The sequence below is a fragment of the Cryptomeria japonica genome, chromosome 4 (assembly GCF_030272615.1).
Source record: "Cryptomeria japonica chromosome 4, Sugi_1.0, whole genome shotgun sequence".
NCBI classification, from domain to species: domain Eukaryota; kingdom Viridiplantae; phylum Streptophyta; class Pinopsida; order Cupressales; family Cupressaceae; genus Cryptomeria; species Cryptomeria japonica.
This window is the reverse complement of record NC_081408.1, coordinates 517316761-517334944: the sequence shown is the minus strand read 5'-3', so window position 1 is coordinate 517334944 and position 18184 is coordinate 517316761. Positions and strand designations below refer to the sequence as shown.

At 39.7% G+C, this 18184-nt stretch overlaps 1 protein-coding gene across 8 annotated transcripts in view; it reads right to left on the bottom strand.

Moving 5' to 3' along the window:
- The window catches only part of LOC131031236 (phosphoglycolate phosphatase 1A, chloroplastic), a 194977-nt gene that overhangs the window by 122962 nt on the left and 53831 nt on the right, over window positions 1–18184 (bottom strand). For all 8 annotated transcript variants that reach the window (XM_059219923.1, XM_057962290.2, XM_057962286.2 and 5 more), the window contains one exon: window positions 159–230. In XM_059219923.1, coding sequence (XP_059075906.1) covers window positions 159–230 — 72 coding nt within the window. The remainder of the gene's footprint in view (window positions 1–158; window positions 231–18184) is intronic.

Sequence of the window (18184 nt, the reverse complement as noted above, 5' to 3'; positions counted from 1 at the left end):
ACTGGACTCATGAAATCATGTATGGCAAGTTAATAAAATTTATGCTCTGATATTAATGAAGCAAAGTGGTATCCATACTCTAGAATGTCTCTTTGTGCTTGTGGATAATTAGGTTATTTCAATTTTATATCATCAAAGAATGAGACAGAAGGGTGTACCGGGCCACCAATTCCTTTGATGCCACAGAGCTCTAGTTCCTGCAATATTCCCTCCCCACCTATAACATATACCTGAAATTCACAAGAAAACAATAATCAGAAAGATTTATACAATAATCAATCTTATTGCATTTACAGTTACACCCAAGTGGATAACTGGCACAGAAAAACGAAACAAAGTTTATCCCTTGGACTTCTTAAAAATATGGCCTAAATATTATAATGCGCCCACCTTCCCCAACACTCATAAACAAATATATATAGCCAGAAAATGATAAATACAATATAGTTACTCCAGAATCAGGCCACTTCTAGCATTGAATAACAAAGCAGAGGAAGGAATTTAAGAGTGTTTCGTCGGATACTAAGATCAGACATCTTCTAATAAAATAGACTAGCAGGTAATAGGAAACTTCTGCATAGAAAAATGAACTATGGTTCTCTGCCTGATTTGGATACAATAAAGCTACCCTTCATTTCAATTTTTTCCCTTTCAGTTTCAATGGGGGAGGTGCCTTAGTACTATTTAAAGATGGCACCTATCAATAAATGTAAATTCAAATAATTGAACACTTCCTTTAAACAACAGATCGAAATAATAAGTTAGGGATCAAGATGTGCATTTCTTTCTTCAAGGAACTTGAAAGATCCAGAAGTATATGGTCCCAACAGACTACTATGTCCCATGGTTGTATTATTAGAGGCAAAGCACTAATAACAATACCTCTCAAAGAAAAGTTAAAGAAAGAAGAACAAAATTAGATCAATGTCCCTAAATGACCAGTGCCGATCAATGGGACTCAAAACTAAAGCAAGCTAGAATAGCTACACAAGAGTACCAAAAGAAATCCAATAAAGAATATTAAAGCAATGTCCCAAAATGACCAGTGTAGATCAATAGGACACGAAAGCAAAGCATGTTAGAATATCTACTTAGTAGTACTATAAGAATCCAAAAACAGAAGACCAAAAACTGGTCTAAAACTAGTTGTAGATCTATCTAGGCAGCATAAGAACCTAATAAGAGAAGCTTAAGCCCTAGATATATCAATGTGCTACTAGAAATATCATAATAATATTGTTGTCATTGATGTCAAGGACTGTTGAACATATTGTTATTGATGTCAAAGGTGAGAAGATTAATTTGTCATTAACATCTAGAGAGTTTGTAATATAAGAATGACAATAAGAGTGAAGGTGACACGAGGAGAAGAAGGAATATATAAGTGTGCTATGTGAACATATATCTATATATATATATGATTTCCAAGGCAGTAATTATCACCGTTACAAGGGAGAGATTAATGGATTACTGAAGGCAGAAATGATAATGTAATAAAGAAGCAACGATTAGAAAGGAAGATATAAGAGGCTATTAATAGCAGTGATTAATGTATGCAATGATTAATATATAACAAATGAAATGACAAGTGATTCATATTATGGCAGCGACTATATTCATTAAGTCTAAAGCAGCTATTAGCATAATGAAAAGTCATACAAAATAAATGCAATATAAGACAAAGATCAGATAAGACAAAAAAGTCCTAAGGCAGCAATAAAGAAAAACATTAAAGGCAGTGATTAGTAAGTTACCAAAGGCAGCGCTAAAAACTAAATATTTCACCCATTTTGTTAGAGTCATGTCCATTCATAAAGAGGTTAAAATAATTAAAAACAAAAAGAATGATTACTAAGATATTCGATATTGAAATAAGGGGTGAAGTCTCCTTAAATAAGAGAATACAAAGATCTATCCGTAAAGGATAAGATCAACAATTAAGAAAAGTAGAGGATAAGAATATAACTGAAAAAATAAAAGAATACTCCTAAAGTCTATCCTAATAACTTAATTGACCATTATAAACTAAATATTACAATATTATTTTAATACCCTCTTTTAATGGTCAGTCTACCAACTACGCCAACTTTGTCCCAAAACTTTACAAATTTATCTAAACTCAAGGACTTGGTAAGAATATATGCAATCTGATCCTCAATCGGAACATACTGCAAGTCTGCAACATTACTAATCCATCTTCTACAAGTTGTAGTATGAAATGACAATGAAGCTACACATGTTTTGTACACTAGTGGAAGACTGGATTCTTGGTAAGCTTAGCACCCCTTGATTGTCACAACACAAGGGTGAAGGCCTTGCTTCAAACATTTGCATGTCAAAAAGCATCCTCTGGAGCCAAACTACTTCACATGTTGCTTTGACAGTTCCCCAATACTCTGCTTCGTGTTGCTTCTTACTAGTCCATGTTACTACACCTATACCAAGACTGAAAACATATTCAAAAGTAGACATCCTATCATCAACAAAACCTGTCCAATCTGAATCCATAAGCCAAACCAGCCTAAAATCTTTGATTCTACCATACAAAATGCCAAAGTCAAGTGTCCTTACACATATCTAAGTACCCACTTCGCTGCAACCCAATGTTCTGCCTTAGGGTTTGTCATGAAACAAGAAATGTAACTCACAACATAACTCTAATCAGGTCTAGTGGTTGTAAGGTAGATAAGGCTGTCAACTAGTTGTCTGAATGCTTACTCATTGATCACTTTTAAGGCTGTTGTGGCTGAAAGCTTCAGCCCTTCCTCCATAGGTGTAGACGAGATTTTGCAATCTAGCATTTTGAACTTGTCTAGCAAACTCCTAGCATATTTAGATTGAGAAATAAAAATACCACCACCTATCTACCAAACGTCTACATCTAAGCAATAATGTAGAAGACCTAAGTCTGCCTTATCAAAAGCCTAACACAAATTCTATTTGATTTGCTCAAGCGAATCTGCCCCACCACCTATAATGATAATATCATCCACATAAACAATGAGAAGAATTATATCATTACCTATGCGTTTGAAATATAAATTGGGATCTGAAGGACTTCTCTTAAACCCGTGTTCATCTAAATACCTGTCAATCTTTATGTACTATGCCCTGGGTTGCTTGTTTCAAGCCATAAAGAGCCTTCATCAAGCCATAAAGAGCCTTCATCAATCTGCATACCTGATGTTCTTTTCCTGCAACCTAAAAATCTTGAGGTTGTGTCATGTACACCTCTTCCTTCAAATCTCCATTGATGAAGACACTCTTCACATCCATTTGATGGACTTTCCAGCCAAACTCTACTACCATGACTACAACTAGAAGGATGGTGCTCATCTTTATTGTAGAGAAAAGGTCTCCTCATAGTCTTTTCCTTCTTTCTATGAGAATCCTTTAGCCACCAACTGTGCTATGTATCTGTCAACTGTACCATCAGACTTGTACTTGACTTTGTACACCCATTTGCAGCCAATGCATTTCTTCCCTGGTGGAAGATCTGAAAAAAACCAAGTCTATATCATTAAGGGAGCATATTAAAATTATATTGTAATATTTGAGGTGCGATAGAAATATAAAAGCATGGAAATTTGAAGTTAGAAGGTGTGGTGATATGTAATGAAACATTATTCGATTCATAGAAGATTTTTAGAACAGATCTAGAGTGGAAAAATAAAAATATATCGAATTGATATATGAAGAAATACAATATTATTTGAACAAGAATATATGTGACGAATAAAAGTATATAGCATAGTTACACATACATATCTGTGAATGAGAAGATGAAAAAAGAAGATCATCAAAGAAGTTGTAGGCAGATTTATAAGGAGGACCTATTGCAGATTTGTAAGAAGAATTTATGGTAGAATTGTAAGAAGACTTTATGGCAGATTTGTAAGAATGGTAAGTGTAAATTTGAAAGGGAATGAAGTATGGAGATGTAAAAGGAAAAATCGGTGAAACACTTAAGAGAGCAAGTAAGGAGTAAATAAAGATAGAGATCATTCAAATGATAACACATTTATGAGTGATTATAAAAGACAGATTGGTGGAAGAACGAAGATATTGTTTTTCAACTTATGCAGAGTAAAAAGAATACATTAGAAACAATAACATACCAAAATAATATCAATTGACAACATTCAACACAGCATATGGCAAAAAGATATTCTTTATTCTCCAGTGTAAAGTGTATGATTATCCATAGAATGTTTCCCAATGCAATACTCCAAACCTATAAAGTGCCTAGTGGTTGGTCAAGACCGCCAACCGTCGACAAGTGACACAACCACTCTGGACTAACTAATTACACTGCCAAGTACTAACAAAATATAACCCAAAACATTATTTATTTATTAGCGGCAGATTTGCCATCTATTTCAATCCCCACAAAAAAGAAGTCATCTTCCAGACAACGAAAACAAAATGGGGCTTGACTCAACAGAATCACTAAGAACTAGGTGGGTGAGAGGATGTCCCTAGAGTGGCCGAGGGCATCAAGAGTTGTCGCTGCAAGTGTTGCACTTGCTCCATTCGCAACCGCAAATCTCACTTTGTTACAAGCTGGTGTTCCCATGCAGTCTTCGCCATACACACAACCTCCATGGCATCCTTCTCCTTTCGCTCCAGTTGTGTAGTTACTGCTACAAGACGTTCCTTCAACTCGGTCAACTTGGTGTCTTGGCCTGCCACGGTTGCTTTTTGATGCTCCACTTCCTCCTCATGGCCCGCTTTCAGCTCCTATTCAACACTAGTAAGTTTCTTTTGAAGTGCCAACTCCTCTCCTACAACTGCTACCTTCTCCAATGCAACTAATCTCCATACCGCAGCCTCTCTCGCCGAGTGTGTTGCCTCCTACATCTGATAGAAAATATCCCTGAATGAGCTCTCCATGCCATGCAAGGTGGATAATCTACCGCCCTGACCCTCCATGGTGTGAGCATGATGCCAAGTCTCAATCATGTCTGGTGTCTTCATGGCTGGCCAACCACAATGCGTGAAGTGTTGTGTGAATTCCTCCTTACAGTCACCCCTCATGAAGGCAAGAACCCTCTTGGCCTCCGGTACAACACTAATATCCACCTAACTCACCATTTTTGCGACCCCTTGGATGACCGAGGTAATGCCAACAAACTTTCTGAGAAATCTCTGAATGGACCTGAGAGTGTCATGTGGGTCGGTTTTGAAACCCGAATGTGTCTCTCCTCCCTCCTGCTCGATTCCTCAGTCTCAATCACCATCACGATCTCCTCACGATGCGTACTCTCCTCAATTTCTATAAACACTTTCTCCTTCTCAGCTAGTGCTTCTTGTCGTGTTCCACCGCCTCATTAGTATGCAGTTCCATCTCTAGATGCTCTGTTCTTCCTCCCTCTTGTTGTAACTCATCTGCCAGGTGAGTTCCTTCTATTGTACGTGGTAATGGCGGTGGCGGTGCACTTGGTGCCACATCAAACTTACCCAACCAGCTGTCCAGTGAAGTATCAACCTCGGTATCCTTAGTAGGTGCACCCGTACTCCCAACTAGTAAGTACTACCAACTAGTACTGTGCTCCCAACTGGTACGGTGCTCCCAACTAAAATGACAGAAAAAAAAAAAGTTGGCGACTAGTACGACAACTAATACTGTGCTCTTGGCCATTGCAATACGAGAAGGCTTTGTTTTCCATGCAATAGCCACAGGGGTGGCATCATGCAACCCCTTTGGCATTGCAATCTGTAGGACTATACTAGGTAAGAGTAAATACGTCGTCGAGGATAGCCTGGATGGTGCGAAGGTAATGCTACGACCCCCTAAACCTCTCGAGGCCATACTTACCCTCGGTTGTGCTAGGGTATAACCTAGCTGTAGAACTCCTTCAACTGAATCATTCCTCACAGTTACATCATCCTCCAATGCACCTTCATGCTGAATCTCACCTTCGTCCTCATGAAGTGCCATCTGGAATGTATTATCTACACTCTTACTCTCGGTGGATGAAACTTCCATTGTGTCTACCTCCTCGCCAGGGCTGCCCTCATCCTCAGCACTTGGCTCGATACGTCTCGCAACTCTTGTTGTCTCTTCTTGTGTTGAGCCTGCTCATCTCCTATTCCGAGTGTGTTGAAATGCATCCAATAAAACATAGTGGGCTTATTCGGTTCCACTCGGCTAAGAGGTTGGAACCATCACCATCTATCTACAGCTACCTGTGTGCAGCGTGCCTCCAAGAAGAGCCAAATGGCATGGTGGCTCATGTAAAACGTCTTGTGCTTGAGAGTTAGGAATTCCTTGATTCGTTCTGAGACCACAATTGCCCAATTGTATACAGTGCCATTCTTGAGCCCATTCATCAACCATATCATCCACACTGCGATGTTAGAAGCTTTGCTAACCCCCATAAGACAGCTCTTTACCAATTCCATAATACATCTCCATTCTTCGTTGGCTATGAAGCTCTTTTTCACTCCTTCGCTATTGCTACTGCTCCATAGGCTTTCCCAATACTTCTCTGTCAAATCACTTCGGCATACCAATTCTAGCAACCATTGTTTTTCTTCTTTCTTCATCTTTCTCAAGGGTTTGACCACCTTGTGCCCTCTTGATGGAATGCCATGTTGTCATCATTTTTGTTTTCAAAAATGAAGGATGTCATGTCCCCTCTTTAGCTCTGTCTAGCAGAGACATGTGAGTCAGCTTATTATGGGGTCTTGTAGGCTGACAATGATGGATAGAGACTCAGTGTGGTTATACAGTGTTTGGGACTTGGTGTTCTGGCAGTAGTTGATCAGTTTGGAGCAGTTCCTTATTTTTAGGAGGCAGTTCCTACGTTTATTGAGCATATCCCTACTAATTAGGAGGTTATGACCATACCTAGGGTTGGGTCTCCTTGAGATTATTCCTTGGGTTCAGTTTCAGAGGATTTGGATGTGTTTCCTAGTTTCTAGGAGCATCCCTAGATTTTAGGGATGAGATTGCCAGTGGATCCTTGATTTCCAACTTCAGTCACAAACAGGTGGCAAGTTGACTTTCTGGTTTGTGGTGTCATTTGAGCATTTTGCAACTATTTGGGTTATATTTTTAATATTTCCTAAGTTAGCGTTTATTATTTTAAAAAGGCTATGTTTATAGCCATTTTGGAGTAATAAGGGGTTTTTGGCCTCATCTGGATGCGTATCCCTTGGTGTAATAGCTCGTTGGAAAGGTCTTGGACTTTTCTAAAGATTTCTCTCTTGACTCAGATCCTTTCGATGAACGGATTTCTTTATATTTGAAAAAAGGTCGTTTTATATGCACTTGGCAACTTAAAAATGAGAAATATAACATTTTAACCCTAAACGCCACATTGAGTCACTTTTAGGGTTCCAACTAAGTGGGAAGGTGTTATAAGGAAGTTGAGACCTAATTCTCGGTATCTTCTACACATTTTACATCTTGGATTTGAGATTTTGGCTCTGGAAGAGCTTTTCAGCATCTGGGACGCCAACCCCAATGCCTCACCTATTTGGGACGTAGCCCGACGTAGCCCCCAATACAATGCTTTGGATTTGCTTGCAGTTATTAGCATCTTGGAGATTGTACGGCACACTTTCTGGAGGTTTCAGTGATTCTGACAGAGTTCAGCGTGGGGTTTGGGGGTTTCTATCCAATTGGGTGTACTTGGCAGTCGTACGGTTGTACCTGGAAGCCACTTTCCTTCCCACGTCCAGCACTTGGAGGGCTGGAATCTTGCCGCAGCTGCATTCCTGGTTATATTACTCTTTCAGCATCCAGGTTGGGTTCATTCCTCATTGTAATCTTCCTGAAATTATTGGAAATCTTCATCTAGTCAAATATTTGATTTGTCATTCAGAAATCTGCCTTGAATCGAATTTGTTTTGGTTGTATATGAACTTCATTTTCAGTACTTTGTTCATGTACTTGTACTTCATTTATTACTTGCTAAAAAATCAGCAAAACACAAAAAGAATCCAACCCTTCTGCATCTTCTGTCTATTTCTGAAAGAAAATATTAATAAACAGGAAAAATCAATTTAAAATAATAAAAATTACAGCAATTCAGCAATAGAGATCCATCAGGGAAATTTCAGTGGTATCAGAGCTATCATCCTGCCAGCTTGTAGGGTTTGTGTGGAAATTTCACACTAGGGTTACATTTTATTCTATGTATCCGGGTAGAGAGGAGATACACAGGTATTATACATGCAAGGTAGCTCAACAGGAGCGTGAGAGTGGAATTGAACAAGTACCCAGTATGGCAGATCAACAAGGGGGTGCTAGACAAAATCGGATTGAGGATGAAGAACGGGAGATGATGAGAACTCTCATCACTACACAGCCCAGGATAGTCCAGACACTTGACAGATTATAGGAAACCTTGGCACGAATGGAGTTGGATAGACATAGGGGCAGACATGGGCAGAGCAAATCAGTTTTAGTGGTAGGCAGTCAGCATAGCCATCAGTCCCATTCATCAGTTGGGAGCTCCCTTCATTCCTCTAGGCAGGAACGCCATCGTACACCTGCTACGGATAGACCTTTGCTTCCTCAGTTTGTACCAGGTGAACAGCTAGCATAGGTAGATCCACCAGAGGTTGGGTTCAAGGAGTCAGTTTTGGCAGCCACAGCTGAGTGGAGAGCCCTACCCCCAAAGGTTAGGGATGTTTTCCCTCTTCCCCAGTATTGTGCACAGCGTAGAGATACAACTAGGTTCGGAGGAGATCGTGGTTATAGACCACCACAGCAGCAGAACTATGACCTCAATACAGCTACTGGGAAGATCACATTGGCTACATATGATGGCTCTGGTGATACGAGTGCACGAGCTTGGGTGCACAAGCTGGACATATATCTATCCTTGAGGCCCATGCCTGAGCGTGAGGCTATTCAATTTGCTGTGTTGCATTTAGACAGGATTGCCTATGATTGGTGGCACCATGGATTGGTCACCCAGGATCACGCCTTGGTACATTCCTATGCCGAGTTCACTGAACGACTCATTACACGGTTTGACCGTAAGGATACAGAGCTCTACTATAGAGAGTTGGCACATCCTAGACAGACTGGGCATGCAGAAGCTTTTATTAATGAGTTCCAGCGTATTGCGGTTAGGGTACCTGATATGCCACAGAGGCGGAGTGTGATGTTATTTATTGAGGGATTGCAGGATAGACTTAAGTGATTGGTACGTGCTTTCCAGCCGGCCACTCTTAAGGAGGTCATTGATGTGACATTGAGACTGGATACCGTTCCCACTTCTTATCAGGCAGATAAGAAGCCATTCAGGGACTCTCGGCTTGCACAGAAGGCCAATACTTCACAGAATAGAGGGTCATCATCTAGACCCCCTTGGATGAATCAGGAGACAAGGAACGAATTGAGAAGGAAAAAGTTATTCTTTTCCTGCAAGGAACCTTGGGAACCAGGACACCGTTGTATGGGTAAAGGAAAGGTTCATTTGATTGAGGTGACATCTAAGTTAGGGGATGAGGAGGTACCCGACACTGACACTGAGGATAGCATGGAGAATGTTGAGTAGGTGCAGACACAGTTGCAGTTAGATACCCCTGGGCCTTTGGCGACAGCCAAAGTAACTATGGCTACCCTCTCCAATTATCCTAAATTTCATGCCTTTCAGTTGAAAGGTACACTAAAGGGCAAGCGGGTCATGAGCTTGGTAGACACAGGTGCCACGCATAACTTTATTGATCAGAAGTTAGCGGAGAGGCATGGATTACAGTATGAGGAGTTTGGTGGTTTTGGAGTGAAGGTGGCAGATGGTGCAGTTTTGGGTTGTACTAAAGGGATTCCACAGTTTAGTATTCAGATGGGGGATTATACTCTGACCGATGATTTTTATGTGCTTCCATTAGAGGATTATGATGTGGTCTTGGGCATGCAGTGGTTACAGGGTATTGGGCGTTACATTATTGATCACCACCGTATGCAGTTAGAGTTCCTTTCTGGGGGGAAGAAGACTATCTTGAGGGCAGCTTCAGATGGTGGACCTAAGGAGGTGTCTTTTCGCAGGATGGAGACTATTATTAGACATAATGATGTGATTTGGGCTACACATTGTTTGGTGAAGTCCAAAACACCTACACCTCAGGATGGTAGGGTATTTCATGTTGATATTCAGTCAGTGATGGACCGTCATGGGAGAGTATTTGGTGACATACATGGTATAGAGATGTAGGATGGAGTGAAGCCAGTGATTACTACCCCATATCATCATCATAGAGCCTATAAGGATGAAATTGAGAAGACTATTCATGAGTTGTTGGCTATGGGTTTCATTCGGCCTAGTTCTAGCCCCTTTGCTTCTTCTGTAGTGCTTGTTAAGAAGAAGGATGGGACTCTACGAATGTGTATAGATTACAGAGCCTTGAACAAGAAGACAATCAAGAACAGATACCCTATTCCACGCATTGATGAGTTGTTGGATGAGCTTCATGGAGCTATCTACTTCTCTAAGATTGATCTTTGTTCAGGTTACCATCAGATATGTGTACGAGCAGAGGATGTACACAAGACTGCCTTTCGTTGTCACTATGGGCACTATGAGTTTCCGGTAATGCCTTTTGGCCTTAGCAATGCACCAGCCACTTTCCAGTCCTGTATGAACCATATCTTCAACAAGCAGTTGAGGAAGTCGGTTCTAGTGTTCTTTGACAACATATTGATTTACAGTCGTACTTGGGAGGACCATCTCAGACATGTTGAGGAGGTACTTAGCATTATGGAGAGCCAGTCTCTATTTGATAAGTTATCCAAATGTGAGTTTGGACTTAGGGAGGTTTTATATTTGGGCCATGTGATCAATGCTGATGGGGTGAAGGTGCATGAGGAGAAGATTCAAGCGATTTGGGATTGGCCCCGCCCTCAGAACATTACTAAGTTACGTGGGTTCCTTGGTTTATGTGCTTATTACAGAAGATTTGTGAGAGGTTTCTCTCAGTTGGCAGCACCTTTGACAGACCTCACAAAGAAAGGGGCGTTCAGATGGACAAAACAGGCACAGGGAGTCTTTGATAGACTCGAGGAGGTTATGAGCACTTGTCCAGTTTTGGCATTACCTAATTTCTCGCAGCCATTTGTCCTAGAGTGTGATGCTTCAGGTTTGGGCATAAGAGATGTGTTGATGCAGAACAGACATCCCATTGCCTATGAGAGTCGGAAGCTGCGAGATAATGAGAGGTTGTACTCTACCTATGATAAGGAAATGTTGGCTATTATGCATGCTTTAGCCAAATTCAGACAGTATCTTGTTGGTAGCAAATTTGTGGTAAGAACCGACCATAGCAGTTTGAAATATTTCCTAGATCAGACAGAGCTCAATGATCGACAACAAAAATGGGTGAGCAAGATTTCGGCTTATGATTTCGATATCGAATCCATAAAGGGGAAGAATAATATTGTAGCTGATGCACTCTCTAGGAAACCCTCACTTGCTGCCCTATGTTCATTGAGCGAGATTTCAGCAGATTGGAAGGCCCAACTTTTGGTTGAGTATTCCAAAAATCAGTATGCTAGTGACGTCATGGATGGTTTGATAGTGGATGACAGATACAGTGTGGTAGATGATATTATCTATTACAAGGGCAGGGTTTATCTTGTTTCGGGTTCACAGTTGAAGGAACAAATTTTGCATGCTTTCCATGATACTCCTACGGCAGGACATCCAGGGTAGGTTAAGACTTACAGAGCGGTTCGAGAGAGATTCTCTTGGAAGGGTCTCAAAGATGATGTTTTGTGGCATGTCCGTGAGTGTATCACTTGTCAGCAGAACAAGTCGGAGCATACTTATTTTGCTGGGTTGTTACAGCCCTTGCCTATACCGGAACAGAAGTGGACTGGGATTTCTATGGACTTCATTATAGGTCTTCCTCGGGTGCAAGGGAAGGATTGTATCTATGTGGTCATGGATAGGCTAACAAAATATGCCCACTTCTTTCCCATTGCAGTTGATTTTACAGCATCTCAGGTGGCTGAGCTATTTTTCAGAGAGGTGTTTAGACTCCATGGTCTTCCCAAGACCATAGTGAGTGACAGGGACAGCAGATTCATGAGTTCCTTTTGGCAGGAACTTTTCACGCTAGCAGGCACTGAGTTGACACCTAGTACTAGTTACCACCCTCAAACAGATGGACAGACCGAAATAGTCAATAAGTGGGTTGAGGGATATTTGCATAACTATGTGTCAGGGCAGCAGAAAGTATGGGTACGTTGGTTGTATTTGGGCAAGTATTGTTATAATACTACGCACCATATGTCCAATGGTATGACGCCTTTCAGAGCTCTCTACGACTATGAGGCATTATCCTTCATTGATTTAGCTCTGAGTGACAGTAGAGTTCCTTTGGCTCGGGATTGGTTACAGGAGAACCAGGATATCATGAGATCTCTCAGGGAGAATTTACAGCATGCACAGAATCAGCAAAAGATATATGCTGATCGGCATAGGATTGAGAGAGCATTTGAGATGGATGACATGGTTTTCTTGCGCTTACAGCCATACCAGCAAAGCACCCTTAAAGGGGGGGGAGCTAAGAAGCTCAAACCACGTTTTTATGGACCATACAGGGTACTCAGGCGATTTGGAGAGGTTGCTTATGAGGTTGAGTTACCACCAAGCAGTAAAATTCATAATGTGTTTCATGTATCTTGCCTGAAAAAGGCCCTTGGACAGCATATTACAGTTTCACCCGATTTGCCTCCCATGGATGAGGAAGGTAAATTGACTTTGGATCCTGAGGAGATTCTTGAGGTGAAGGAACGGCGGTTGAGAAGCAGGGTGATTCGTGAGTATTTGGTACGTTGGAGAGATCTTCCCATAGAGGATGCCACTTGGGAGGGTGAGGCCATTTTACAACATCCAGCATTATAGTTGCTTGTGGGCAAGCATCTCTGAGAGGGGAGGACTGTCATGTCCGCTCTTTAGCTCTGTCTAGCAGAGACATGTGAGTCAGCTTATTATGGGGTCTTGTAGGCTGACAATGATGGATAGAGACTCAGTGTGGTTATACAGTGTTTGGGACTTGGTGTTCTGGCAGTAGTTGATCAGTTTGGAGCAGTTCCTTATTTTTAGGAGGCAGTTCCTACGTTTATGGAGGATATCCCTACTATTTAGGAGGTTATGACCATACCCAGGGTCGGGTCTCCTTGAGATTATTCCTTGGGTTCAGTTTCAGAGGATTTGGGTTAGTTTCCTAGTTTCTAGGAGCATCCCTAGATTTCAGGGATGAGATTGCCAGTGGATCCTTGATTTCCGACTTCAGTCACAGACAGGTGGCAGGTTGACATTCTGGTTTAAGGTGTCATTTGAGCATTTTGCAGCTATTTGGGTTATATTTTTAATATTACCTAAGTTAGCGTTTATTATTTAAATAAGGCTATGTTTATAGCCATTTTGGAGTAATAAGGGGTTTTTGGCCTCATCTGGATGTGTATCCCTTGGTGTAATAGCTCGTTGGAAAGGTCTTGGACTTTTCTAAATATTTCTCTCTTGACTCAGATCCTTTCAGTGAACGGATTTCTTTATATTTGAAAAAAGGTCGTTTTCTATGCACTTGGCAACTTAAAAATGAGAAATATAACATTTTAACCCTAAACGCCACATTGAGTCACTTTTAGGGTTCCAGCTAAGTGGGAAGGTGTTATAAGGAAGTCGAGACCTAATTCTTGGTATCTTCTACACATTTTACATCTTGGATTTGAGATTTTGGCTCTGGAAGAGCTTTTCAGCATCTGGGACGCCAACCCCAATGCCTTGCCTATTTGGGACGTAGCACCCAATACAGTGGTTTGGATTTGCTTGCAGTTATTAGCATCTTGGAGATTGTACGACACACTTTCTGGAGGTTTCAGTGATTTTGACAGAGTTCAAAATGGGGCTTGGGGGTTTCTATCCAATTGGGTGTACTTGGCAGTCGTACGGCTGTACCTGGCAGCCACTTTCCTTCCCACGTCCAGCACTTGGAGGCCTGGAATCTTGCCGCAACTGCATTCCTGGTTATATTACTCTTTCAGCATCCAGATTGGGTTCATTCCTCATTGTAATCTTCCTGAAATTATTGGAAATCTTCATCTGGTCAAATATTTGATTTTTCATTCAGAAATCTGCCTTGAATCGAATTTGTTTTGGTTGTACATGAACTTCATTTTCAGTACTTTGTTCATGTACTTGTACTTCATTTATTACTTGTTGAAAAATCAGCAAAACACAAAAAGAATCCAACCCTTCTACAACTTCTGTCTAATCTGAAAGAAAATATTAATAAACAGGAAAAATCAATTTAAAATAATAAAAATTACAACAGTTCAGCAATTGAGATCCATCAGGGATCTTTCAAAGAACCATTACATGAAATTTTTGTGAAAAAATAAAAATTTACTCTATGGCATGCTTCCCGAGGCATAATTTCGCCTAATCCTTGGACTGGCTTAATCTTTAGTCCATCCTCGAACCACGTTTCAAATTTCATCGCATTCTGGATTCGTTTAGTATGTCTTTTCTTCAATTTCGGGTTTTTTCTCCCTGAATGTAGGTGGAGAATTTTCCTTGAACTGCAAGTTTTAATGATTTCCATTGTTTTCGTCTTTCTAGGGAAATTTTTAGCTTGTTACATATGCACTTTTTTAAAAAATAAAAAACTTGTAATTTGCTTTAAATTTCCCCTTTATTGTTTTTATGGTTTTTTCGCTTTTTCATTTAAAATAGGGATTTTTTGATTAAGTTACAAGTAAACTTGTAATTCTCGCCAAAAACCCCTACTTTGATGGTTTTTACATGTAATAGGGATTTTAAACCCCTATTACATATGTGCAAGTTATTAAAACTTCTTGTAGGGATTTTATTTCCCCTTTACAAGTAATTTGTAACCTGCACATCTCTCTCCAAAACCCGATTTTGCCTAGAATTGAAATAAAGTGACATTTTAAACTTGCTATTTTGCCCAAAAAACATTTTGCCCAAAAAACCGATTTTCTCCATAAAGTGCAAATTGGGGAATTCGAAACTTGTAATTGCATTTTTAAAACCCGATTCTGCCTTGTTGACGGAAAAGTGAAATTTTAAACTTGCAATTGGATTTTTAAAACCTGATTTTGCCTTGTTGAGAGAAAAGTAACATTTTAAACAACTTGTTTGCTCTAAAAAAGCCCAATTTTCCTTATTGCATGTAATTTTAAACTTCTTGTTCTTTCCCAAAAACCCGACCAGCAATATTGGAGGATTTTGTTGAAGATTTCCAACGATTTTTGTGGAGAAATTTGAGGAAGGCGTTTTGGATTCCTTGCTATTTTCATGCATTTCCCAGCTCTCTTCATGCCATTTGGAAGACATTAACGCTGGTTTTATGGGGTTTTAACAGCAAAAATGTTTTTGAAAAATGCCACGATTTGCCTCATTCGAGTGCCACAAATCTTATCTTTCCTAAATCGTTCTGGCTTGTCTTGCCTAGGCGTGGAGGTTGGGTGCTTTACTTGACCGATTCTTCATGTTTTTAATGGGCATTTTGATACATATGGCGTGTTTTCAAAAACGTGGCTAGGGTTTTGGGATTGCGGTTAATTTCTTTTTAAGAGTTCTCCTTCCTTCTTTCAAAGATTCATCATCTTTTTGAAGAGGCATTTTCAGTTTGAAGCAAGGTTTGATTTCTTGTCTTTCTTTATTTCATTTTCTTGTTTTCTTGTCTTCTTGTTTTTCCTTTCTGGTTGTAAATTTGCATATGATTATTTTGCCCCAAAAATCGGTTTTGTGAGGAGAGATTTTCCCCTTGCAAGTCAATTTGTGGATTGCATTGCTCTTCCCCATTTTCCCTTTTTACTTGTATTCAGGATTTTAAATCCCAATTGCAAGTTGGATGAAAATAATTGTTCTTCCCTTACGGTTAAAAGAATTTAACCATCTTTGGTTGAAATTCCAAGTTGCAAAGATGAAAAATACCCATTCTTTCAAAATCGGGTTTTTAGAACCAGATTACATGTTGAATGTTCTTCCCATTTTCTTGAAGACTATCTTCCCAAAATCTTTTCATTTTCACTCATATTCATTTTTATCATCCGTACATACCATTTCATCCACTCATTTCACACCTTCATTCATTTTCCCCATTTAAAATCTACTTGCGGTCAGCCATCCAGAACCCGAAATTGGTCCAAAATGCACTCAAAAAACACTTGAAAATGAGCTCTAAAGGTCCAATTACAAGTGCAAACTTGTAGTTACCCATTACACATATGAAGTTGCATGTTTGTTCCCCGCAATTTCAAGTTAATGCTCTTGTTTCCCCCACACACGTAATGCAACTTCCAAAACCCGAAATTCACTTGTGAGCCCATTTTTGCATCAATTTATCTCTTCCCTTGTCAGTCTGGTTTGCACACACGATCTACCAAATCAATGGATTAAGGCATGGGCCTTATTTTGCAAGCAGATTTCAAGAATGGAGGATGATACAAAGAAGAGATACAACAACAATTCATGGTTGAGAGCATAGAATGCTTTCAAGACAAAGATGGTCATGACATGAAAAGAGGAAGGCAACCCTTTCCCTCCTGAAAAGCTAGTACTACCCCAAGCAAGAAGACAAGGATGCAAGTTCTCGTTCTGGTTCAAGATGTCTTTACCAATCCAGAATACTTCAAGTTCTAGCATCCTGAAGCGACATGAAGATCATCACCGACAAAGGATGATGCAGTTAGAGTCGTGTCTTTAGACACATGGAATAGTTTTAGTTATGCATTTGGAATTTTGTTTTGACAAGTTACATGTAAAAAATAACTTTATAATTGCAAGTTAACTCATCACTTGCACTTTTGTAATTACATGTAAAGCAACTACAAGTTGTGTTCAATTAGGACTGTAGTTGGAATAAGTCTTAGTTAGTTATTGAATTCTTAGTTAGTTATTGAAGTCTTAGTTAGTTATTGAATAAGTCTTTGGTGGTTGAGAGAATCTCTCAAGTTAGTTAGGATCCTCCCACCTTTTTCTCAAGGCTCCTCTTCTATAAATACTTGAGGGGTCTATTGTAATTTTTATCTTTTGGAAAGCAAGCAAATACTCTACCAAATTTACAGCAGAGAAGTCTTTGAGCTTTCATGTGTGAATTCAAGAATTGAAAGGAATAGAAGGAAATTGCTCAAGCTTTGAGTCTTTGTGCTACATACTTGAGTTTGTGTTCTATATTATCTTTCTTGCAAGTGTTTCTTAAAGAGCTTAACCATATTTGATTTGCAGTCTTTGTGTTGCAAGTATTTGAGGTTGATATAGATTAAAATAAATATTTTGTTGAGAGAAGCTGCAAACCTTTGTGCTTTCACTTGTTCTTAAGAGAATTTAGGAATAGATTTTGTGAGAAATAGCTGTAAGTCTTTGAGCTTATACTACTTCCCATTGTTTTAAGTAGAAAAGAATAAGATATTCCAATCTTTGAGCTGTTATAATTTGTTCTTTATAGCATTAGTATAGAAAAGGGTAGATAGGACTTCACAAAATCAAGTATATTGTTGTCTCGTCCCGAAGGAAGTGACGGAAGTCTTTGTGCTTTCAGGAAACTTCATTTCCTTTCTCTCATTTCATTCTGAAAGTGGTTACTGCTGTTTATATCAAATCGCTATCCTTTTCTGTGAAGAGAAAAGGATATTGTCTTTCTTGAAAGAAGAAAAAAGATTGATGTCCCATCCTATTTTATTTTCAAAGTTGTAGTTAGATAGGGGGAGCCTTCCCTTAATTAGGAGAGTTTTACTCACACGCTGTGGTTGAAACCAAAATTTTGTATATTTCACCAAGTATACAAAATTTTCAACCAACATGCCAAAAACCCTCATGAACTGTCCAAGACCGTATGATATTGTGACCCTACTTCCTTGGAACTCTATGACAAACCGATTAGAATGTTGGTCATATCCTACGACTAAGATTCTCAACACTGGCTCGAATTCCCTCAAGTTGAACACATGCATTTGAATTGCCTTGTTCACTTCATCTTTTCTCAATGAGGTCTTCGTGGGGTGATCATCTAGAGTCTCCTGCCACCATGTGTGTCAATCAACACCACTCACACCCTCAAATATTAGGCTCTCAACTATCACTTCATCATTTTCTGGATTTTCAGCCACATCTTCTTCTTACTACTGCTTGCAACTATTGCCATGGCTGATTGTGACATCTCGCCTTTGTCTTTTTTTATTTTATCCGCTTTG